General features: G+C 53.3%; 9 protein-coding genes across 9 annotated transcripts; 4 read left to right on the top strand and 5 right to left on the bottom strand.

The window, feature by feature from the left end:
• The first annotated feature begins 1013 nt into the window (after window positions 1–1013).
• Window positions 1014–1706, top strand: M406DRAFT_104323 (uncharacterized protein). Its single transcript, XM_040915095.1, has one exon. The coding sequence runs from the start codon at window positions 1046–1048 to the stop codon at window positions 1586–1588; it is 543 nt and encodes a 180-aa protein (XP_040772789.1). The 5' UTR covers window positions 1014–1045; the 3' UTR covers window positions 1589–1706.
• Window positions 1707–2526: 820 nt separating this feature from the next.
• On the top strand, window positions 2527–3895 carry M406DRAFT_295517 (mitochondrial carrier; the record flags this gene model as incomplete). The annotated part of the gene is made up of 2 exons (XM_040919198.1): window positions 2527–2969; window positions 3044–3895. Exons 1-2 carry the CDS (start codon window positions 2874–2876, stop codon window positions 3893–3895), a joined length of 948 nt encoding a protein of 315 aa, XP_040772788.1. The 5' UTR covers window positions 2527–2873.
• Window positions 3896–4835: 940 nt separating this feature from the next.
• M406DRAFT_353270 (uncharacterized protein) lies at window positions 4836–6111 on the top strand (the record flags this gene model as incomplete). The annotated part of the gene is made up of 3 exons (XM_040922752.1): window positions 4836–5061; window positions 5171–5370; window positions 5460–6111. 3 exons carry the CDS (start codon window positions 4836–4838, stop codon window positions 6048–6050), a joined length of 1017 nt encoding a protein of 338 aa, XP_040772787.1. The 3' UTR covers window positions 6051–6111.
• A 782-nt stretch (window positions 6112–6893) lies between these two features.
• Window positions 6894–8101, top strand: M406DRAFT_74737 (family 1 polysaccharide lyase; the record flags this gene model as incomplete). Its single annotated transcript, XM_040925765.1, has 2 exons — window positions 6894–7659; window positions 7779–8101. 2 exons carry the CDS (start codon window positions 6894–6896, stop codon window positions 8099–8101), a joined length of 1089 nt encoding a protein of 362 aa, XP_040772786.1.
• An 808-nt stretch (window positions 8102–8909) lies between these two features.
• On the bottom strand, window positions 8910–10551 carry M406DRAFT_281903 (uncharacterized protein). The gene is made up of 4 exons (XM_040918461.1): window positions 10018–10551; window positions 9458–9924; window positions 9167–9307; window positions 8910–9093 (listed from the first exon to the last, which is right to left on the bottom strand). The coding sequence occupies exons 1-4, from the start codon at window positions 10508–10510 to the stop codon at window positions 9004–9006; spliced, it is 1191 nt and encodes a 396-aa protein (XP_040772785.1). The 5' UTR covers window positions 10511–10551; the 3' UTR covers window positions 8910–9003.
• Window positions 10552–11026: 475 nt separating this feature from the next.
• On the bottom strand, window positions 11027–13682 carry M406DRAFT_74735 (family 92 glycoside hydrolase; the record flags this gene model as incomplete). The annotated part of the gene is made up of 7 exons (XM_040925764.1): window positions 11027–12051; window positions 12107–12259; window positions 12322–12434; window positions 12528–13369; window positions 13425–13435; window positions 13504–13608; window positions 13673–13682. The coding sequence occupies 7 exons, from the start codon at window positions 13680–13682 to the stop codon at window positions 11027–11029; spliced, it is 2259 nt and encodes a 752-aa protein (XP_040772784.1).
• Window positions 13683–14905: 1223 nt separating this feature from the next.
• On the bottom strand, window positions 14906–16018 carry M406DRAFT_74734 (uncharacterized protein; the record flags this gene model as incomplete). The annotated part of the gene is made up of 1 exon (XM_040925763.1): window positions 14906–16018. The coding sequence occupies one exon, from the start codon at window positions 16016–16018 to the stop codon at window positions 14906–14908; it is 1113 nt and encodes a 370-aa protein (XP_040772783.1).
• Window positions 16019–16623: 605 nt separating this feature from the next.
• On the bottom strand, window positions 16624–19275 carry M406DRAFT_348012 (uncharacterized protein; the record flags this gene model as incomplete). Its single annotated transcript, XM_040922354.1, has 4 exons — window positions 16624–17186; window positions 17267–18116; window positions 18199–19024; window positions 19108–19275. The coding sequence occupies 4 exons, from the start codon at window positions 19273–19275 to the stop codon at window positions 17015–17017; spliced, it is 2016 nt and encodes a 671-aa protein (XP_040772782.1). The 3' UTR covers window positions 16624–17014.
• Window positions 19276–21189: 1914 nt separating this feature from the next.
• Window positions 21190–22189, bottom strand: M406DRAFT_95072 (uncharacterized protein; the record flags this gene model as incomplete). The annotated part of the gene is made up of 2 exons (XM_040926291.1): window positions 21190–21897; window positions 21962–22189. 2 exons carry the CDS (start codon window positions 22187–22189, stop codon window positions 21448–21450), a joined length of 678 nt encoding a protein of 225 aa, XP_040772781.1. The 3' UTR covers window positions 21190–21447.
• Between the last annotated feature and the right edge of the window lie 815 nt (window positions 22190–23004).

Raw genomic sequence — 23004 nt, 5'->3', positions numbered from 1 at the left:
GGTCTTTAATCAGTGACAAGTTACATTCTGAATTGCATGCCATGATAAGATGGACAAAATGTGCGAGGCCAGGTGAGTCACTGGCCCCACTATCGCCAGCCAACCTCTGTCTATAGCCTCAGATAGCCAGCTGTTTTTTCCTTTCTTTTCCTTCTTTTTCCTTCCCTAAGCACAGTCCAATACAGTTCATTTCCCATACAAAATGCGGCCTGGATTTTGTGATTGTGCAGAGCGATGCCTTGGGCTCTTTGTACAGCAACAGAAGCGGCAACTGTAAACAAATTATTGTCAAGAATTATCTTATCATGATCTCTCGCTTTGTCCAGCCTTGCAGAGATTCCGGTACCACTGTCTTCGGTTCCAGATCCACCCGAGAGGACTTGTTAACTATGCAAAAATCTATGCGCTCAAAATGAAGAGAGTTCCCTGGTTGGTAGACAAGCAAGAGGTTCAAGCTAAGTTCTGGATGACCCATAACAAGAAAAGTTAATGTAAGGGGCCCGCCATTGTCCTCTTTGGAGTTGTAAGTGCTGCGCGTATCCCGCACTACATTGTCCCGGAGTGTCTTGATCTGTAGCTGTTCCCCGAGTTGCTCAACAATTTCACTATCATCTTCGCATGACGATATGCGGCCACCCGGAACAATATGCGCAACAGTGTAGGAGAAAATTTAAAGCTTCTTTGATATAAAATTCGAAGCTGGCTGCCATATCAAGGTAGTACGAGCCTACCAGGATATTCCATACCGACATCAACAAGTGATTCGAAGCCCTTGAATCATGAAAAGTCCTTCCTGGAGTGACCACCTCGCAATGCGATTCTGGGGAGCTCCCATCCGGTCCACGTCCAGCTCGGGAACTCCGCTCGTCGTTTTGGCTTCTGGTCAGCTCCGGTCCTCATAATTCCCCATGACAAGCCAAGGACCAATGCTTCCCTGAGGAACATCCACCCCTCTCCACGGAAGATTGAGATCCCACAGAGGCTCTCTGCCCGGCCCTTTAAAAGGCACGTGGGAGCATTCAAGACACCGCGAAAAGCATCTACGATGTCTCGTTCGAAAGTAAGAGACCTTTGCAAATATTCAATCAATCGATGGTTTAGATCCTGCGGGTACCTGCCCAGTCCACGAAGAGGAAAGACTCTGGACATTTCCACAATCTCGCATCCGGTTATTCTTGAGCGTATGAAGGCTTTTGAGCGGCGCATAGATACTCTCAAGACAGAGCATAGAATTGCATTGAAAGTATACTTGTGTGTCGATCAATACGAGCTTTCGTGTAGAAAGAAGCTCTTCTTGATAAGTCCATACTCGGTTATTCCCTTTCGACCACAAGATTGTATGCTTGACGTACGAAGTAGACACGAGGGCCCTACTTCCGCTTTTCACGTGTGGTTGATCTTTTCGTGGTTTCGTGCCGACTCCAGGCAGTCCGTAGCAAGGATTACCTCCTGCGGGTATAATCGTGACGGCAGACTGCCGGTAGATCGTATCCAGGCTCGGGTTCTGCAACCTCTTTTCGATAGATTTATCCTGGGAAATGCAGTATCGATCGATTCACAAGTACCGATATCCGAGAAGGATGGCTAAAAAAAAAAAAAAAGCATCCTCGATTGTCGCAAGTGAAAACTCGGAGGAGTGTCCCGGGGCGATTGTAGTATCTTCAGTCGGGCTCCCCCAGACATAAGTGAGAGTGACATAGTTCTTTGGATGGACCACATTGTCTCATGAGACGATCCGGCGTGTCGAGCAGTTCATGACCCTGAAGCCCTCGGGAGGTCGTGATTCGTAGTTCCGGCGGAGGGTCCTTGGTTGTTGTTACAATATTCCAACCCACACTTTGAGAAGGGGAATGTCAACTTGAGGATGTATCCAGCAACTGGGGAACGCATGAGTAGCATTGGAGAGCTCTATGAGGATCTCACTGGAGTTCTGGTACTTGAACATGGTATTGTTGTGCGTCCTCCCAAGAATGGTTCACATTGTCGGTGAAACATCAAGTATGTGGATTTTGAGGCCGAGGGACAGTGCCGGGTGCCTAATGAGAGAATGTAGTGAGCCGATTATGTAGTAATTTCAAGCCGCTAGTTCGCTGTACTGAATGGGATATTTATCTGGACTCAACGTCCAGATCAATTTGTCCACCACATGAAGCATTAAGAAACAACTTAAAAACTTATTCGACTCGTCCCATAGAAATGTGCTTCCATCATCGTTGTTCATACGCCGTTATGAACACAATTAATATAATATGTCTCGACTCCTCGCCGGCGAAAGAAAGTGTGGGCCTCGCCTCGCGATGAGGGCCGAACCGCTTGATCCGGACCTTCCGCAGGGAACACGGGCGCAACTGCAGTGCAAGAAGCAGAGAGCCACTGACGTCACTGGAAGCTACGTAGTGCTAGTGGTAGCTGTACATCCTAGTAGCACTGCGTCCTCGTTTCCTACCCAGCAAGAAATCGGGTTGGGCTTGACCTCATCGATTGACAAGCATCTGCGCGAGATATGAGACTTTTCCCTACATAATCACGGCGCTGCTCTACTCTTGGAAATTTCAATTGTCTGGGTGACTGATTCTATTACAATCTGATACAATTTCGCATAGACTTTAATAGACCAAAGTTCTCTCCCCTCCGTCGCGAATTCCGATCATCCCTTTCTTCATAATAATTTTTCCCCCATCTCGCCAGACATAGGACGTTCATAAACGGCCGAGAAAAGAAAGAAGAAAAGTAAACCGAAGGAACCAGGAGCTTACCGATAGATATCCACCTCCTCACTCAGCACCAGCATTTGAGTTTACTCTACATCATCAGCGACAACCCACAATACCCTCCCTACGCTCAGATCCTCGGACCTCTCGACCATTCTTGAAATGTCGAAAGAGAACGGTGACCTGCCCAACTATGGGCCCTCAGACTACATCAAGTTCTTTGGAGCCGGCGCTCTCGCCGCAACACTCACACACGGCGTATGTGTTTTCTCGCTTTCAAGACGTTCCTCATGTTTGCACCACAGAAGGCTGACAAGAGAATCCAACCACAGGCCGCCACACCCATTGACGTCGTCAAGACCAGGATACAGGTCGACGACGCCATGAAGGGCCTCAATATGATCAAAGCAGGCCGCACGATCGTAGCCAAGGAGGGCGCCTCTGCCCTCCTCACGGGATTCGGCCCGACGGCGGTGGGCTACTTGGTGCAGGGCGGCGGCAAGTTCGCTGGCTACGAGTTCTTCAAGAAGCAGTTCATCGGCATGACCGGTTCGGCAGAGGCGGCCACGAATCACCGGACGGCCATCTACCTGGGCGCCAGCGCGACGGCCGAGTTCTTTGCGGACATTGCCCTGTGCCCGCTCGAGGCGACGCGTATCCGCCTCGTATCGCAGCGCGGATACGCGAACGGCCTGGCCACAGGGTTCATGCGTATGGCCCGTGAGGAGGGTTTCCGGGGCTTCTACTCTGGCTTTGTTCCTTTACTTTTCAAGCAGGTGCCCTACGCCGTGGGCCAGTTCTCGGTCCACGAGGCCGCCAACGAGATGATCTACCGCGCCATGGGCCCCGAGAAAAAGGCATCATTGACCAACCTCCAGCAGACCGGCGTCGAGCTCACCTCAGGTCTGGTCGCCGGTGTCGCGGCCGCCGTCTTGTCGCACCCAGCCGACACGCTGCTGTCAGCCATCAACAAGGGCGCAGGGGACAAGAGTCAGAGCACCACAGGGAGGATGTTCTCACTGGCGCGCGAGTTTGGGCCCAAACGGCTGATGTTCACGGGCTTGGGCCCTCGTATCGTCATGACCTGTGGGTTAGTAGCTGGTCAGTTTGTCATCTATGCGCAGTGCAAGACGCTGGTCGGTGCACCGCCTGGTATTGAAATTCACAAGGAGGAGTCGCTTTAATGGAATTGATGTTGTGCTGTCAGAGGCTTTTCTTTCTTTCTTTTCGTCTGCTTCTTTTCCTTCAAAAAGTAACAGGTTCCTCTTTTCGGTGGTGTGGTACCTGGCGTTAATCATAGAGAGATGAAGGGCCAATGCATGACCAGCTTAGAACACTTTATAGATGGAATTCTCACGACTAAGAAGGAGCCTTAATGATTTATGTACTGCGTTTCACATCCAATATTTCAAAACTTCTACCAACAGCCTAATCGGTTATACATGCCGACGCGTAATTTCCGGAGCACCCTGGACGATACAAGATCCTTCTGCCTCCCGCCAAGCGACAGCTGGACCTTCAGCCCTTTAATAAATAGAGTTATCCTTATTATGCCTTGTCCAGGGGAGGTGGGTTCTCTTTTATCCACTATGGGGCCCCGGCTTACGTCTATGATAGGCTGCTGTCAACGTTAAAACAACACAGCCTGACAGGTAATGAGATCCTGTCAGACGGCGGCTGCCTACCCGCGCAGTATCTTTTTCTTGGGGGCTGAAGCACTACGCAGCTTTGCGAGATTGCTGCCTTCTCTCCCTCTCTCTCCTGTCACCTATTTGAGGATTCCGTCGGAAGTATGGCATGGGATGGGGTCCAGGATCAAGAGCCAAGCGGCAAGAGTCCGAGTGAGAGCGCGTGGGAACAACAGTGGCGGATAGTGAGAGAAAAGGACGAGGGACGAGGGACATCTCTCCGATTTTGTAGTACCTCCATCTGAGGAACCAACAACGCTCTTGTCCTCCCTCTTTTTCTCTATGGATGCGCTACTCTTGACCTGTAAACAAGGTTGTCTGTTCAAAGTTCCCTTCTCTCTTTTCGTTGGTGTTCCCCCTCCCATTGTGCGGGGAGCCGCGTAAACCCCCGGTGCAGCAGTTCCACAAGTCGACCTGTCGATCTCGAGACTGAGAAATGATGCCATCCTCCTGGTCCCAATGGCGGGCTCTCATACTAGCAGCAGCATCGCTGTCCCCAAAGCAGAAGAGAACAACGACGTCAGGTCAATACGCAACCTGGATATACCCGGCCGACGACACCGAGACCTTTTACTACAGAGACCAGATCGACGTCACGTACCAATGCAGCTCGTCTGCCTCGTCGTATCTGGTTGTGAACTGCTACCAGGGCATTGGGGATGGTAAGTGAAACGGAATAAATATCTACCGCGATCTGTGTGATGATGGCCTTTTATCCTTCTTCTTTTATTGTTATTGTTCTTCTCAACCTGACACGTATTATGTACGTAGTGCAACAACAGCAAGTCGCACCAGGGGGTGATGCCACGGTGGGCATCACGCTTCAGCTGTCCAACGGAAGCTCGTACTCGGAGAACGAGGACCTGAGCTGCTGGTTTGACCTGCGCAACGTGTCGGGCTACGCGGGTGTGGCGAACGGGTCGAACTCGCCGTCTTGGAATTACATCCACACGGAGCGCAGTGGCGGTCCGGTAAGTGAATGATAGCCGTCTACCTTCTCTCCCTCTTCTGGAACCGAGAGACGCATCACATGCTCATCCATCTCTCGTATAAACAACAGGCCACTCTCGCCCTGCCATCATCCTCCAGCCAATCAGTCGCCGCCACCACGTCCACGACCTCAACAACGAGCCAGACAGCGACAACAGCGACGCCGACGTCGGCGAGGGACCGCACCTCGGCAGCAGCAGCAGACGCAACAAAAGCGACGGCAACAACAACGGCCATCCCGAACAAGAGCTCGGGCAGCCTCTCCGTCGGCGCCGGGGTGGCCATCGGCGTCTCGGTCGGGGTCTTGGCCGTCGCGGTCCCGCTCGTGTCGCTCGTCTTCATTCGCAGGCAGAGGAAACGCAGACAGCAGCTGGACGAGGTGCGCAGGCGGGTGGGCTTTGACGACGGGGCGCCGCCGCGTGAGCAGCACGTGCAGCCGTCGTCTGCTGGGTTCAAGTTTCGAGGGTCGGAACCACCTGGATACTCGTATTTCTCTGGTAAGAACGACCCTTCGAGGGGGGTCAGTGGTGGCTCGTATCCTCTCAGGGAGGTGACGTCTACGCGGGAGGTGTATGAGCTTTATGGGAGCCAGGCTGGGGAGGAGTTGGAGGTGCCTGCGACCAGGAGGGCGGCAGTGCCTCCGGCGGATTTGAGGCCATAGGACGAAGAGGTTGGCTTGGTTATGGCTTCATGTGGTATCACTAACAAAGAATAATTCGCTTCAAGTCAAGAATGATTCCTCCCTGAAAAGGGACCAGTGATTTCTTTAGGTCACTTGCGTCACACTCTCCACAGTTCTGTTAATCCAGTCCTGTACAATCATTTGTACCAGCTGGCTGGTTTGACAACAGGGCTGTCATGGTGCAGACGATGCAGTATAGCGGCACTCATTAGATCACCGCCATGATCTTAGGTTTCACTGTTTATGACCTCCCCCGTTCGGTTCGTCACAAATGACAGAGTTTCGACCCCATGCACAACCCCCCATCACTTCTCTCCGCATGACACAGCAAAATACAACCTATAATCTTGACATACACCCTCCACTAAGTCCGTGCGTGGGGAAATCTGATATTATCCGAACAGGGTGTCTCTAAAAGTCTATCAGCCGGGCTTCGTGGGGCTTGTTGATCGTCAGGGGAGGATTGGAGGAAAAAAAGAGGAACAAATCTAGAGGGCGCGAGGCTTTTAGAGACACTACACTGCAACCCAGGACCCATTTTCGAACAACGGAGACAAGAACGACGACATGCCATTTCGGGCAGCTCCCGCTGTCGACGATGGACACAAAGGGGGGGTTCTTCCATCCACAAACAGAAGAGAATGGATGGGGCTTCCACATGATTACCACATAGATGTAGCAAGCATAAAGTCTAGCAATATGCCATCTCTTGAGTGGGCAACCCTTACTTGATAGCTGTGGTACTCAGTTCATGAGTTCGTTCCAGGCCAGGACTTACACAACAACTACCCGCCCCAGAGCACCCAAGGATTATATACCAAAATGCTGGCCAAAACAGCCCTCACCGCAGCCCTCCTGGCGCTGCTCCCCTCAACAAACGCCCTCGCCTTCCCAGGCGCAGTAGGCTTCGGCTCTTCAGCGACAGGCGGAACAGGCGGCTCGACCTACGTGGTGACGAATCTCGACGACTCCGGCGATGGTTCGTTCCGAGATGCCGTGAGCGAGTCCGGGCGGATCGTGACTTTCGACGTGAGCGGGTACATCGTGCTCGAGTCGGCCGTCTCCCTGGCCAGCGACCTGACCATCAATGGCTCGACAGCGCCGAGCCCCGGCATTGGCATCATGGCCGGCGAGGTCTCGGCCAGCAACGCCGATAATATCATTATCGTCAACATGCGGTTCCGCCAGGGCAGCGATGACCCGGACGACGGGAAGAGCGCCTTTAACATGGGCGATGCCTCTAATATCATTCTTGACCACTGCTCTGTTGCCTATGGCCAGTGGGACTCGGTTGATGCCGTGGGCGCCGTCAACATTACCGTCTCCAACAGCATCATCGCCTTTCCCATCTACCAGCAGTTCGGCGCACACGTCGAGACCGGCCCGGCGACTTTCTTTGGGAACCTCTGGGTCAGCGCTCACAACCGCCAGCCTCTAGCCAAATCTAACACCCAGTATATCAACAATGTAGTGTACAACTATCAGGCCGCCTACACCACTGCCGACACAAGCGGGTCGTTCTATCATGATATCATGTACAACTATTTCATCACGGGTCCCAGCACGACTTCTGCCAGTGATAGATACTGTAAGTAAACGTCTCTTCTTCCTTTATCTCCCTCCTATGTCTTCATGATCAGTGTGCATTGTGAATACGCAGCTCTTTGAAAGAATCTTCAACACGGACTAAAATTCCAACGATCCTAGACCAGATAGAAAGCAACCAATACGCATACGCCATCGGCAACTACGGCGACGCAACCAACGACGGCGTCCTCAACGGCGCCGAGGAGAACCAGATCGGTGATGCCACCGTGCTCAGCTCGCCCTGGGAGTCCACCTCCACATCCATAGTCAAGTGGACTGCCGCCGAAGCCGTGACCAACGTCCTGGCCAGCGCCGGCGCGAGCCCTCGTGACGAGGTCGATGCTTTGGCGGTGTCGCAGGTTGAGTCGTATGGTACGGAGGGAACTATCTATGGGGACCAGTCCGATACGGGGTTGTCTAACGGAGGTTATGGAACGCTGTGATGCGGATATTCGTTCAGTTGGAAGGTGGCAACTCCGAAGCCATGCTCAAAGGTTAGAAAGTTATCCTGGGCGGTTTTTGGCTAGTTGTTTTTGTTGTACATATTTGTTTCTGCTGGCATCTCTTTCCGTCCAAGTTTGTAGAGATGACTCTTGGGCAAATCTAAGTTTGCACATATCGTAAGAAGCATTGTCTGCTGATTCTATGACATATGATCATTACCGTTGAGCCCTTTCTCCATGTAACAGCGGAATGTCAGGTCTAGAGCGTGTTAGGCAGGTTTGTAAACGCTTGGACTAAGAGCAGCAACTCAACGATTCAATATTGTGCACGAACATATTTGGTACTTAAGTACTATACTCAGTCTTGAGACATATCGGCGGGACAGCCAACTATCTGGCTACCATGCGTAGAGAATATGTGTCGACACAAACCTCGTAGAAGATAAGACCGAGGTCACATCATCATGGCATGCAAACAAGCACGAATAAACATTGAATTTATCATGTCTGGACAGGATTCTACCTGACCTGTAATGCTCTCTGGAAGCAAGACTCGCTGGTGAAAGTATCACATACCTCCTGCCTAGTAACTACTTGAGTAATACACAACTCAGCCACATCATGAGAGGTGGGTCATTGCCATATACAAAGAAGGCCAGACGCACAGAACTCTCAGAAGCCATGGCCACGCTGACTCTGAGACCTTCTTATGCTATGGACGATTGGATTTTCTGTGCAGTTGGCTGAGCGTCGTTTCGTGATTCAAACATTGAAATATCCACCATCTGCAATCATACGACTTTGTCATAAGGTCCAATCCACTATGATAAACAACCACTTTAGAAACCGCCAAAATAAAAGGGCTTGTCGCGATGACTGCCTCATTCTTATGAAAGCCATCTTCATTCCTCTCCCTCTTCGTCCTCCTCGTCGGAACTCGAGTCGCTGTCCACATTAGGATCCGGCATCACAATATCATTCAAAAACGTGATCTGTATGATGAGGAATCAGTAATGATGAAAGGAGGATGGGAATAATACACAAAGTCGAAGCTATAATACTCACATATCCAACCATGGCTTGTACTATTGCTGTGATCTGATCCTGAGCGTCCGGCGCTGTAAAAATACTATCAGGAACCTTCTTCCCAATAGTGAAATTGCGCAGCTTTAGTAGCTCGATATCCCGATGACCAGCGTCAAAGCCCTATCGCACGAAACAAGAGTCAGCAACCTTTCTACAAAATGAAATCAAAATCCACCCAAGCGTCCCCAATGTACATCTTCCGCTCTTCAGCAAACTTCTTCCCCCTTCGCCCCCCGGAGGACTTTCTCGACGAAGGACCCAGACACTCACCTTCGGTTTAGTCTTGAGCGCGTTACTCTTATTATACTTGGCAAAAGCCTTCACGCACCCCTCCACATCCCCCTGCCTCGTCCCAGGCAGAAACGTCCGCCTGAACCCCTCCTCCCCCAGCACCCGCCTCCACCGCCGTGGGTGCTCGTCCACGCTCGCCCGCAGCCTGGCGAGGCGTCCCGCATCAGGCATCCAGGTGCCCCCGCCGACAAAACACGCGCCTGGTTCGCAGTGCACGTAGTAACAGGCATAGGGTCCCTTGCGGCCCGTCCGCGAGAACGCGGCGCTGTAGTGTGGCTTGTAGGGCGTCGGGTCCTTGCTGAAGCGGATATCGCGGTAGATGCGGAAGACGACGTCTTTGATGGGCAACTCGGGGATGGTAGGGTCGGCGGTGATGATGCGCTGGGTGAGGGTCTCGACAAAGGTGTTCCAGTCTTTGAGGGACCGGCGGTACTCGTCATCGGTGGCTGTGGTGAAAAGAGAGGCTGGTCAGCTGTGGACAAATCATGGCAGGAGAAATCCACCAGGAAGAGCTTGTATCATGTAGGGAGAGAACCAACACTTGAGCCATGAGCGCTTGTTGTTTGCCTTGAGGTCCTTTAGGAACAGCATCGTGTTCTTGTGCAGCCTGTCGTCCTCGTACGGCACCCCGCCCGTGTCTCTCATTTTCTTGTACGGGATGATGGTGACTCGTGGCTCTGCATCCTCGTCCAGCTCATCCTCATCTTCGTCCTCGTTCTCTAGGCCTTCCTCGGCATATTCATCCCCATCCTCCTCTTCCTCGGACTCGTCCCTCGCCCGTTTGCGGCCGGCTCTCTGCGCAGCTGGCGACTGCTTCTTCGACGGCCTGCCTCTTTTCCTCTTCTGAGACTTATTGCTGGTGATAGTACTATGCTCTTCTACCTCGAAGGCGTCATCAGAGTCCTCGTCCTCTTGCGAGTCGCCCTCAAAGTACTGGCTCTTTTTGCCCGACGAGCTGATACGGCCCGACCGCCTGCGACCGGATGGCTCGGAGAGAGGAGTGTCAGGGGCTTTCCGCTTTGCCGCTGGCATCTTTACGTATTTAAAGGAATAGCAAGTGTATGAGCAGGAACCAGATAAGTTGGGTTGTTGTTCAGGGACAAAGAACACGAGCAAAAAGTCATCGAAATTATGAGGTCATTGCCCCTACAAACATCCAACGCGTCGCGTCTAGGGTGCATTAACTATTTCTCGCGCCATCACGTGCTTACCCCCTGCATGGCTTGGGAAAAGACAAAGACAAAAGGTAGCAACACTCTTATCTAGCTACGTACTTGGCTCAATTATCATGGTCGTAACATGAAAGAATCAAGAAGAAACATGCTTTGATTATAGTCTATGTATCCGTTTATTTTGTAGATACTCGCACTGGTGTCAATGATGAGCAGCGCGATGCTAAGTACCAGTGGGTCTGTTTTCTAATGGTGAAATTGATGCTTTTCTTCATTGCCTAGTAGAGAGAGAAGAAACCCGGGATGACTGAGAATCATCCCAAGGCTTTTCCACAATGCATCCTTCCTCATATTTTCCTCTTTTGTCAGCGCAGCTCTACTCCTTCACGTCCGGCCATGGCCAGCTGGGCGGGTAGTCGTCCTCCTTCGTCCCCCAGCTGCTCTCCCCGACGCCAATCACAAACTCCAACTCACCGCCCTTCATAAAGAAGTCGTGGGTGATCCAGCTCTTAGAGTACGGCCTGCCGTTCAGCTTGGCGCTCTGAATATACTTGGCGTTGTACGTCGGATCAAAGTTCAGCACCCTGATGACGGCCCACTTCCCGTTCCTGGCACGGATCTTGACTTCTCTGAAGAATGGCGGCGTGAGCAGGTAGACATCCTGCCCGGCGACTGGGAAGAAGCCCATCATGGCAAAGCCCGAGAAGGCGCCCATAGCGCAATCGTCGTTGCCGGGAATCCCGCCATAAGTCGTGTTGAACAGAGACGGTATGTAGCGGTGCGCCCAGTACGAGCTCAGCCCGGGACGGCCGGCATAGTGGAACTGGAAGACGGGGAGGAACGACTGCTCATTGCCCATGTAGATGATGCCCGACTCGTGAAAGTACTGCAGCCGCTCGACAAAGGGCTTCTTTCCGCCCATGGCCTGGATGAGCGACGCCATGTCCTGTGGCACGTAGAAGGAGTACAGCCACGGGCTGCCCTCGTATGTGCCCCAGCGTGTATCTAGGTAGCACTTGTGCATCTCGTGCACAGGACTGCAGAGTCGGGTGTCGTGTTGAGTGAATGTCCCGTCGAGCAGGCGAGGCTGCAGGAAGCCCTTGAAGTTGCTCCATTTTACTTCTTGGGTCCCCTGCACATAGCTGTCGCTCTGTTCTGGATTCCAGAGATTCCGCCAGTTCTTGCTACGCTGCATGTACTTTCGGTAATCTGCATCCTTGCCGAGCGCTTTGGCGAGGAGGGCGATCGTGAAGTCCTCGTAGGCGTACTCGACCGTCCGGGAGATGCTGCGCGTGTTGCGTCCTGTGCCGTTGTGGTCTACGTCGTCCCATGGGATGTAGCCGAGCTCGTGGTAGCTGACCAGGTTGCCTCGGCCCTCTACATTCCAGTTTTGGGGCTCAACTACAATACACCGTTAGTTGCTAGATCTTGTTGGCAATGTGGAGTGCCTGCTCACCCTCCGCGTCAGAGATGACTGCTTCGTAAGCGGTCGCCCAGTCGACGCCATCCGTGATGCCCTTTAGATAAGCATCGCCAATCACCACGTCCGCGTTACTTCCGCCTTGTGAGAAGCCTTTGGAGAAACTCATCCGGCAGTCTGGCAGCTTGCCTGCACACACACACCTGAAGTCAGCTCACGTGCCCAAGCCTAACACGAAGTCGTTCACGTACCAAGGTATCGGTAGATATCGATCAATGTGCGCACCATCCTTGTCTGTGCGACCGGGTCGATGATCGACAGCAGAGGATGCTGTGCTCGGAACGAGTCCCAAATGCAGTAGAACCTAAGAAGAATAATTAGATTCAGCAGGACGTTCAATGACGGAAAGAGCCCGCCGGTTGGAGGGGGGGGGGGTGATTAGAGCTCGGCCACATACGAGTCAAAGTACGGCTCCTTCGAGTCCCACAGTTGGTTTTCTCCCGTGTAGTCTTGCGGCGAGAGCATCGTCCTATAGAGTCCCGACCAGAACGTGACCAGGAGCGCCGGATCGATGTCCGTCTCATCGACCTCGATGACCGACAACTTCTTCACCCATGCATCCTCAGCTTTCTTCACCGTCTTCTCGAAGTTGAATTTAGGGATCTCCGCCTCTGCGTTGGCGCACGCCTGCTCTCTGGAGATGAACGACATGCCTACGCGTGCGAGGATTTCACCCTTACGCGGCGCCTCGAATTGGACCCACCCGCCTGCGGCGCCGGTTGGCACGTTAAACTGGCCCGCCGAGTCGCTTTCCAGGTCTTGACGATCAGCGTTGGGCTTGTCTCCCATAAAGGTACCAGACCGGCGGATCTTGGCGCCCTTGAAGTCTGCACAGAAGTAGGCTTCGTAGTTCCCTGTGCCGAAAGAAGGGCGAAAGTCGCCATCGCCCGTAATGCGTCCGGCCTTTGCGTCCACCCGCACGCCTCCGTTGTGGCGACTGTTGTCGAGATCCTGGAGGTCAATGAGGATGAGCGGGCTGTACTCAACCGCGACGCCTTGTCCATTCTCGGAGTCATCCTTGTCGGGAAAGGAGAAGCGGTACAGCGACGCGTGTTCCGAAGCTGTCATCTCTGCTGCGACGGAATTCTTGAGCCGGATGGAGAAGTAGCCCGGCTTAGCCCGCGCCGAATACGGCCAGCGCATCACGGAACGGGTTGTAACGCCATAGCTGCACATGGTGATATCGTCAAGCGGACATCCCGGATGGACGAAGAGAGGAAAGTTTCCCATCGAAGGGCTCTGGATCTATTGTCAGCTGCAATTATCAAGCTGCTTCACGAGCCAAGTAACATACCCCTCCCGTCCCTGTGAACGCAGTTTGTCAGTATATATATTCATATATATTGCGAAATGAGGCATCTAAGAGGCCTTACCTGAATCATGTAGTTGCGAGAATCCCCTGATGAGGCTGGTATCCTGTACAAAGCCAGCGGCATTCTCTCTCCTGTCAACTGAATCGGCAACAGGTTTCGCCATGCCTGAAAACACCATTTAGCTCGAGTACCTCTCCAGCGGTCCATGAATTATTATTTCCAAACTTACCATAGGGCATGGTCGCACCGGGAAAGACATGTCCTGCAGAGAGAGGTCAGCGTCATGACGGAAGCGCACCGACCAAGCGCGACCGTGCTCACCTCCATTCGTCGTGCCTATCAACGGATCAATGTATCTCAACACGCCTGTCGCCGGTGTCGTCCTGGGCTCGGAGAACGGAGAGAACAGCGAGCTAACGACAAGCTCTCGGATGGAACTCACTCCAGGCACTGGTACCAGCAGCACCACGACGACGAAAATGAGCAGATAGAGAACCAGGCGGCTTCTACCTCGGGTCGCCCCGCGCAGGTCCCATTTCCGCCAGAGGGGTTGCTGTCCAGGTCGTCTTGGTCTGAACGAGGCTCTGCTGTCCTTCCTGTACCTCGTCTTCGGCAAGGCGCCGCTGGCCATGATAAGGGGATCTCACCGCGATGATTGAGACACGGGCCTCATCGATGCGGTGGCAGAGGTGGATTGCGGTGGGGGGGGAGGATAGTCTCGTCTGTTCTTCACAGGTGGCCCGTGTGAGTCCAACAGATGTCTAGGTTTAGTATATACGAAGAAAAAATAAATAGGATTGTAAATGAGGTTTTGATTTCGTTGTTGTCAGTGAAACGAACGATTCAGGGTCGCTCAAAAACGGACACGGTGTTGAGGGCTGATGTCGAGCAGCAGGATGCAATGAACAAAGTCTGGGCTCACATCCATGTCCTGTGCCCAAGCCCCTGCCACACCTGCCCACAGCACGTCCATCATCGAGTCTAGGGAATCAGGGTTCTGAACCAAGCCCTGCCCGCAGTGCCAAGCTCAGGCTTGGCAGACGCCTTCTGCAGCCGTCATCCCTGAATGTGAACGCCAAAGTTGAAAACAAGAATCGACATCCTCACCAGTGTCATCACACTTACAAAAGGCTCTTCGGCCCTGTTCAACCGGTCTCTCAGCACCACTACATGTCACATTCAAAAGGCGTGTCTCATGTTGCAAAAAAAAAAAAAAAAAAAAAAAAAAAAAAAAAAAAAAAAAAAAAAAAAAATCTTCATCTTTCATTTACTACGTTCTACTTCACTCTTGAATGTTACCGCCACCTGACAGCATTCTGTACCGGAACTCGGAAGAGACGAGCCAGAAGGGCAAGTTAACAACAATGGGCTCTGTTCTGTAGGCGCGATGTAGAAGTCACTAGATCTGCAACCTCCAACAAGGGGCTGAGGAAGGCCATTTCTATCCATCTCGTGACCATCTTCACAAGCTGAACGCTTTCATACTCAGTGTCTGGGTCTCACTTGACTGCTGCCCAGTGGACAGGGACTTTTGATCAGAGGACATGTCCACCACGCTCGTACTAGAGCCCCCAGGACCAGATGACGAGGCGGTCTCAGAGATGGCATACGGTCCTCCAGAGAAACCAGAGAAGAGGCTCGAGATTGACTCAAGAACAGAATCGCCCTCATCATCAACACCAGAGTCATGATTATTGTCAGAGGTGAGATCCGGTCCTCCAGCGAAGCCAGAGAAGAGCTTGGGGATCGACTCAACTTCAGACTCACTCACATCTGTCTCGTCCGTCTCAACATCAGAGAACGGCCACCGATACTGGGGAGGCTGAGGACACTGCGCAGGCTGTTCAGGGCCCTGGTGCCGTGCAGGACCCCTGTACACAGCAAAGCCGCCAACGCCCTCATAGCTGATCGGCTCGAATCCAGCAGCGCTGATCCTAATTGTAGAATCAGACCGACGGTCCTCAACAGCAAGGCTATCGTCAGGAGGCAGAGGGAGCTCTGGAACTGAGAAGCTGCGCTGCGAACCGACCTTGTGGCTCCAGGACGGAGCAGGAGACCGCGACATGCCCATCGTGAAGTTCTTGTTCACAAGGACCAGCTGCAGGCCCGTTTTCATGCCCGAGGACACGTTTTTGCCGACTAGGTTCTGTGGGGTGAACTTCTTCGTGCTGGGAATGGGCTTAGGGCTCACAGGCTCCAAGTCATCGCCGCACAGGTCGCAAACCGCTGGGGCGAGCTCCTGTTTGGTGGATGGGTCAATAGTAGGATCAGCCATGGCCCTGGTGGTCACATCACGGTCGCGAGAAGCAGGGCCCATGTCGCTCAGCTCGATATCGTCGGCTTTCTGACCATCATCCCTCTTTTTCTCCTTCTCGTTGTTGTTGTTCCTCTTCTTTAACTTGCGCAACCAAGGAGTGCAAGGCCTGACGCACAAGAAGAAAAACAGCGAGCCAATGACGATGCAAAAGAAGATCACAGCGACTATGACTCTGTCGCGGAAAGCCTGCTGCTTCTCGTCAGACTGATCATCACGGCTTTGCACCGTGTGGTAGGTGGTAACATTGACCGGCGCCATGTGCGCAGGGGCCAGCCCTTGCGCAGCGTTACGGGCTTGGTTCGGTTCGCCTGCCCAGGAAGAGAAAAGACAACAAAAAGTGAAACTTGGGTCTCGTGCGTACCGTCTCTTGTCTATGTGTCCCAGGCTAACCTCGACCTGTCGAGGGAGCTCAGTCCAGAATAGATGCAAGAGAAGTTGACGGGGGCTGAGGAGCTGTGTTTGAGATAGGAAAGCAGGAACAGAGAAGGAGATTTTCGAGTGGAATAAATACTCCAGCGAAGATACGTGCAACTTCTTTCCCCGTTTCCTGCTGTGTGATGACAATAGGATTATCGTGTTTGCGGAAGGATTGTGGTCACCAAACGATATTCTTGAATATGTGTACTGGCCTCTAACAGTAGGGAAGGAGAATGGGATGACCACGCTCAGAAGAACAAATGACTATGAGCATTGTTATCGTTTCACAGTAGGAGATGTTGAACCCAAGTGCAATTCCATGTGCTGTTCTGGAACACAGACGTTGTCTGTCTTTGTCCTCAAAACAATGTGTTGTGGCTGCAAATTTGTTGTCACCAAGTCATTTCCAATTGCTCACGACGACATTCAAGGATCATGATGAGAATGGGTTCCAAGATACTAGCCAAAAATTTCTGTCGACGTTAAGTCGCTGGAAACCTATTGCTAGCAGGTCCATACAAAGATGGCCAAAAGCTAAGAATATCATCAAGTCATGGCCGCTGGCAGAGAGAAGAGATGTAGACACCTTCAAAGAAACTCCAAACTATCAAACCCCTGACTGTCTGCCTCCCTCCTCCCACCGAAACCTTCGAATTGCAATGTCTTTCATAACCATTTGTTTTTTCCTTTGCCAAACCTAACCCCCCGCCCCCGGTAAGCCTTTAGCTCTGAGCTTCGCCCCCTTCATAAGGCCCACATCGCTATTCGCATCATTGTATCCCGTCTGAAGACACGCCCGGCAAGACGAAAGGGCCATCAGAAGGGTTAGGTCCGCACCTAGTCGACCTTGGCATTCGCCAGGCTCCTTGCTGTCGGGTTGTTGATGTTGTTGACCTGCGTGAGTGCCATCTTCTTGTACTTGGACTGCTTCCTCAGACGCTTCCTAGCCACCATGACAGGAACAGAGCTCTTGGTCACCAGGTAGTTAGAAAATGAGCCAAGAATGACGCTGCAGTTGTTACGTTCGTTAGCTGAGATGAAATGCTCGCGAGGGAGGCGGGAGGGTAGATGGATGGGGGGTAAACATACCCCTTCAGGGCACTCTGTCCACGGCTGCCCAGGATGACAAGAGTTGGGCTGACGACATCGATAATCTCCAGAATCTGGTGCTTAGGATTCTTGCAATGTAGTACCTCGACAATAACCCGGACTTGAAGCCTAGTCTTCCGGAGGTATTTCTTGACCCTCTCAGTAATATCCTGAACTGCCATGTGGCGCTCAACTTCAGCCTTGGATCGGGCCGGGCTGAGCGAAGACTCCGAGTTGTGGCCAAGCGACGACTTCTGCAGCTCAATGGAGCTACCGCCGGGGGTGACTGGTGCCTTACTGGCCGTGATTGTGTTCAGAGCCGTGCCTTGTTCGCGCATAGCCTTGCGCTCGTCCGGTACCTGGGACCCATCGCGGGGTGCAATTCCGATCTCTTCGTCGACGCAGTAAAGGCAAATCATGGTATCGCCATCTCGCATAACCGTACCGACCGCCCACTCCAGAGCGTGTGTAGACTCGTCGCTGAGATCAGTCGCGACGATATACTTACGAAGGTCGCGACCGTCTGCTTTAGCAGCCTGGCTCACCTGGCCATAGTCTCCCCGGTAGATGATACGAACAGCCCGAGCTGCATTTGGCGTGTTCATGATCGCAGTCTGAGAGAAGGACAGCTTCTGTGCGCGCTTGATATCGACAAGATCCGCCTCATCGTCAGAGTCCATGGGGGTCCTGGCGCCGGAGGGTGGGCCCTCGTCGAAATTTGTGGCGGGATGCACCTTTTTGGACTTTGACTCTTTCGACACCTCACCCGAAGGAGTTGTGACGGTGATCTCAGGGTCGTCAAAAAGCGATCGGTATTGGTACTTGGGAGCCTGCTTGGTGACATTGATGCCTGTGATTGTTATTGTCAGTCAAAAAGGCATTTTCAAAGAATTAACCAAACGAGCCTGAAGATGGGGCAAAGGGCAACTCACGCTCTTCCTCGGCGGCAGCCAGCAAGCTCTTGATCTGCCTCGCCTCGGGGGTCTGGGCAGGCTTGTCGGAGTCTCTAGCTGCCTTGCGCCCGCGCTGGCCCTCCTCCTGAGACGAATAGCCCTGCTCATCGCTGCTATCGTCAAGCATTTCGTCGCCATCAGGACTCAGGAAGTCCTTGACAAGCCTTCCACCGCCAGGTTGGTCGTCCGATCTCTTGCGGCCCACGGAATTGGCGAGGAGCCCACCGGCACGGAGACGGTTAAGATCTGACAGTTTGCGGTACGCATTGTTCATGTCCACCCCCGGGTAGGCCTCCTGGAGCAACGCTCTACCCGCCGGACTCATGGTCCTACCATGGATCAGGGGGTTGCCTGGTGAGGTGGACCGCGCACCAAGACGCGAGTGAGGAGATCTGGATTTGCTTCCTACACGCATCGATGGACCTGCCACGGAGTGACGGCCTCTATCACCGGGAAGTGGAATGGTGGGTACGTCACCTCCGCGTACAATGTGCGACATCGAGGACTGTGATTGGACGTCCTTTTTGTTGCCCTGGTAGACGCGCTTGGGTAACACCTGGCCCTGGCTCGTGACGATATCACCGAACTTGAACTGGGAGGTCGGATCGCGGCTGGCAGTGGATCTAGGGCCGAAGCTGACAGACTGGCCCGAGACATCGGACATGTGTCTGGGATGCGTGGTGTTTGAGGCTTTCGCCAACTGGTTCGACATGAGAACCGGCGACGATGGAGTGCTGAAGACGGCTTTTGTTGCAGAGGCGGAAGGCGGAGGACTGTCCATATCAAGCATGCTCCGGACAGGCGCCTGCGAGAGAGCTCTGGGAGGGCCGCCTGGTGTTGTTCAAATCGGCCCTGTTAGCTACGGAGAATACCCAAGTGTGGAAAGACGGCCTGCTTACCTATATCCAGCATGCTCCTAACTGGAGATCGAGGTGTGTAGGGGGACGAAGACCTAGCGTTGCTGAGGGCACTGTGAGGTCGAGGAGCGGCATTCCGAGCAGCAACTAGCTGCTCTACCTCGAGTCTCTCTTCCTCCAAGGCTGCCTCCATGCTCATGGTCTTCCTAGCCTGATTCTTTGCGCCTAGAGGGGCCCTAGGGCCTCCGTACGGTTGGGCCATAGTGACCTCTGTAGAGAGCGTTCTTCCCTGGGCTATTCACGAGGGCAGAATCGTGTGCGATGGTCGAGGCGGGAGCCGACAAGAGTATTCAAGACGAAATGTGGGCGTGCGACACTGTACTCGAGGATACTCCAGCGCCGTCAAGTAGAGTCCGGTTCAAGAATGTAGACAAGGCCTGTTCCGTTTCTGTCGGTAGGTAGGCGCGTTCGAAAATGTCGGAAATGATATCGGTATCTCTGTTACGAAAGAGCCGTAACTAGCGGGGGATGATTTGTGGTCGAGTAGTGAGTATGTCGTGGTCCAGTCGAGGAGTACAGAGCATCGTGTGTAAACAAGGAGACGAGGCGGTGATCGCAGGGCAGACAACGGTTGATGCTTGCAATACAACCCTCAGGTCATGGTCGCACCTTGCATGATCTGGCAAAAGTGGCCGCCGAGTGATTTGGAGATTGCTCGCAGACAACCACCTTGGTCCTTTCTTGTCGTCTCTTGGTCTGCTCGGGGTCAGGCAGGTAGGTATACGTGGTCGGGGAAAACGAGGTCGTGGCCGCGGTAGGGTGTGCAGGGGCTTGTCTTGGGACCGACTGCTGCTCGGCTCGAGGCAGGCTGAGTGAGGGGGTGAGCGGATGCCCAGCAATGGCCAGGTGAGATATCCTGCCAAGTCTTCGGCACCGCAGGCGACTGATGATGCACTGCAGACTACAGCAGTGTACCGTGGATTGCGTTGGCCAGAGGTGATGAAAAGCGCAGTCGAATCTTAAGAACTTGTTGTTTTTTCTCCTTGATCGAGATAACAGAAAAGATAACGAAGTCGTCTAATTGAGAGCAGTGACTAGGGAGAAAGGAGCAGGGTTGTGTAAGAGTGGTCCAGATTGGATAGTTTGCGTCTGTTATCACGAGCTGAACAAGAAGGATCAAAGTATCATTTGGTTGCCGCTGGGTGATGGATGGTGGTGTTGAGAATTGGGCAGCACCCGACGGACAGGCTCAGCCTCTAGCTGGTCTGTGCTCCGCCAAACGTTATTCCAAGCTGTTCCCTGTTCAGGTTCCCGCCTGCTGGAAAGTGACTCCGCTTGGGCAAGCCGCTTGATCAGATCGCCATGAAATTAAGACTTCAGCCGAGATTGAGGGGGTGTTGAGAAGATGGAAAGGGGGCAAAGAAACTGGGAGAAGTCTTGCCATCTTCTTGGAAAAAAAAGAAGAAAAAAAAAACCCCCTTTTGCCGAGTGTGCCCCTCTCCCGCGGGGTAACAAGCAGATCAATGAGAAAATCCTCGAACGTTGGTGACATCTCATATTCGTCTCACAGTGGCATTCTAGAGTACATACACAGGTGACAACGGCGCTGATCCAACGGAACCCCAGAACCCCACACACGCTGCGAGATGGGGAACGGTGCTACTACCACAACAGGTGCCGCTGCAGGCAATTGCTCAGCTAGCTGATATGGTACGCTGGTAGAACTACCCCGCCATTTCGGAGCGTTCCCGCAATCCACGATCCCTGCCCAGGTCCCAGTAGGGTTTCTATTGGAGGGAGGGTCTAGGCATTTAGGGGGCTTGTGAGCGCCCTGAGAGAGACTATTATGCATTCACCATGTACATAACGGCCCGTCTTAGACGTGCCACGGTCTCCCAAGAGTGCTTCGAGACCTCTCTTGCTGAGACGAAGAAATGCTTGAGGTGGGGTTGCGCTGTATGGAGTACACAGTATGACACAAGGAACTTCTTATCACATACCCCGAGGACCAGTGACTGATTCTCGCAGGGGCGGCTACTCCAGGCGGTATTATGGAACTGGCTAGTGCATCTTCACCGGTGCTGCGCCTCAAAGCCAAGATTGCCTATCAACTATTGCGGACGTGCGCAGATGCACCTGATCATTGTTCTATCGAGGCCTAAATCTCCGCAATCTGCATTAACTGTGTACCGACAACCGTCCGTGGCCGAATATAGGCAAGCAAAATTGTGAGCTAAACCAAGCCCGCGCTACAGGAGATCGTGATGCGCAATCCGCGGCGAGGAGTAGCCCGCACGCGCGGATGTTACTTGCCCGTAACCTTTTCCTTTCCAACATCTCAATGCCGCCCCTCAGCAGCATGGCCACTTCTCTACAGCCTCCTCTTAAGCAAAGCGGGCGAGTTGAGGTTTGCTCTTACGCTCGTGCCAAGCTTGTGCCGCTCATTTCTCTTATCCCAGACACCAGATCGCCCCTCCACCACCGCCACAATCTCCTCTCCGATCTTGTGCGCCAGCATCTTCTTGCCAGACCCCATAGATGGCTTCTTGTTGACCGTGTCCATGATCCACTGCCAGGCCACACGCCTCCGTGCTCTCTTCGTGATGGGCGTGGGAACTTCGAGCGCCTTACCTCCACCAGCCAGACCAGTATACCCGCGAATCCGGATCAGCGGTGCCACAGAGTCGACGGCGAGCATGAGGTAGAGGTTCGGGTTTAGGGGGAGGTGCTCGGGGGGTGGAGAGCCAGGGAGGAGGGGCCGCTGGGGGTTGATCCTCGGAGGGGGCGAGGTTCGGAGGAAGTTGAGGATCATGGCCATGTCCTGCATGCTTTTGTTAGAACTGCACCCCCAGTCACCAGAACACACATTATGTGGCGGAACTAACACTCTGCGCCTTGCTGAGCTTGCCATCGCGCATGAGCAGCCTCGTAATCTGAGAAATACCCTCCTCGTAGCGGTACCGCATGTGATATTCCGCACGAGGGAGCTTGTCCTTGGGCATTGGTGGCTCCTCGAACTTGTAGCCCGTGTATTTCATGCCAAAGGGATCCAGACCATGAGCAGTCATCTGCAGCTGCTCGACGGCGGACTCATTTGCTGTCAGATCGCGCATCTGCACATCCTCCTCCCTGACAGGAGGCCGCTCCCCTGGTCTCATCATCGACGCCGGAATGCCTGGTATTCGTGGGCCATCGGTAGTGGGGTTGTTCGACTGCGAGGGTGGTGTCGATCCCGTGTCGCCGGCGTAATGCCTCGCAAGAGCAGCTATCCTTGTGGGCTGCGTCTGTGCTTGTGGTCTCGTCGTCCTAGAGACAATGGAGCGACATGCGCCCCATATGCTAAGTCTTGGAGGCATTGTGTCGAGGGTTCTGGGGGAACGCGCTGGTAGCAATCACCAGCAACCTCACCAGGTCGCTACGGAGCTTGTTCGAGCGGTTGCGCAGAGACACCATGGGCGGCGCCTGCCAAATTTTTGTGCACGTGATCGAAGGTTTACTTGCAGGGATACGCCTGCTTGGAATCTTTGGGTCTGATCTTCCCTCCCGACCCGAATTGCTTATCCTCTTTTCCGATTCACCTTCACAAAACTCTCGCTGGTTGTAGCTCATTCTCTAAACCTAACCTTAACCATTCAACATGCGCCCAGCTTTTGCCAATTGAGCCAGCCGTCGACGCTGCGTTGAGAAATTGTTTCGTCGGTATCGACAAGCGTCTGCGGGTCCGCCACCGGTGGTCTGCACCATACGATCCCAGACACGGACAGGGGCGTCCGACCTGCAGCAAAGAATTCCCGGTCTCGTTCACCGGTTAACACATCATGGGAAGGCTTTTTGCTACGTCCCTGCGCGGCTCGGGGATTCCACGCACGGAGCCCTATCGACCTCCGCCCCGGGTTGTTGAAGCTTAGAGATTTACGTCACACTTGCT

Source organism: Cryphonectria parasitica (assembly GCF_011745365.1).
Source record: "Cryphonectria parasitica EP155 unplaced genomic scaffold M406scaffold_8, whole genome shotgun sequence".
Taxonomy (NCBI): Eukaryota; Fungi; Ascomycota; class Sordariomycetes; order Diaporthales; family Cryphonectriaceae; genus Cryphonectria; species Cryphonectria parasitica.
This window is presented reverse-complemented; position numbering and strand designations above follow the sequence as displayed.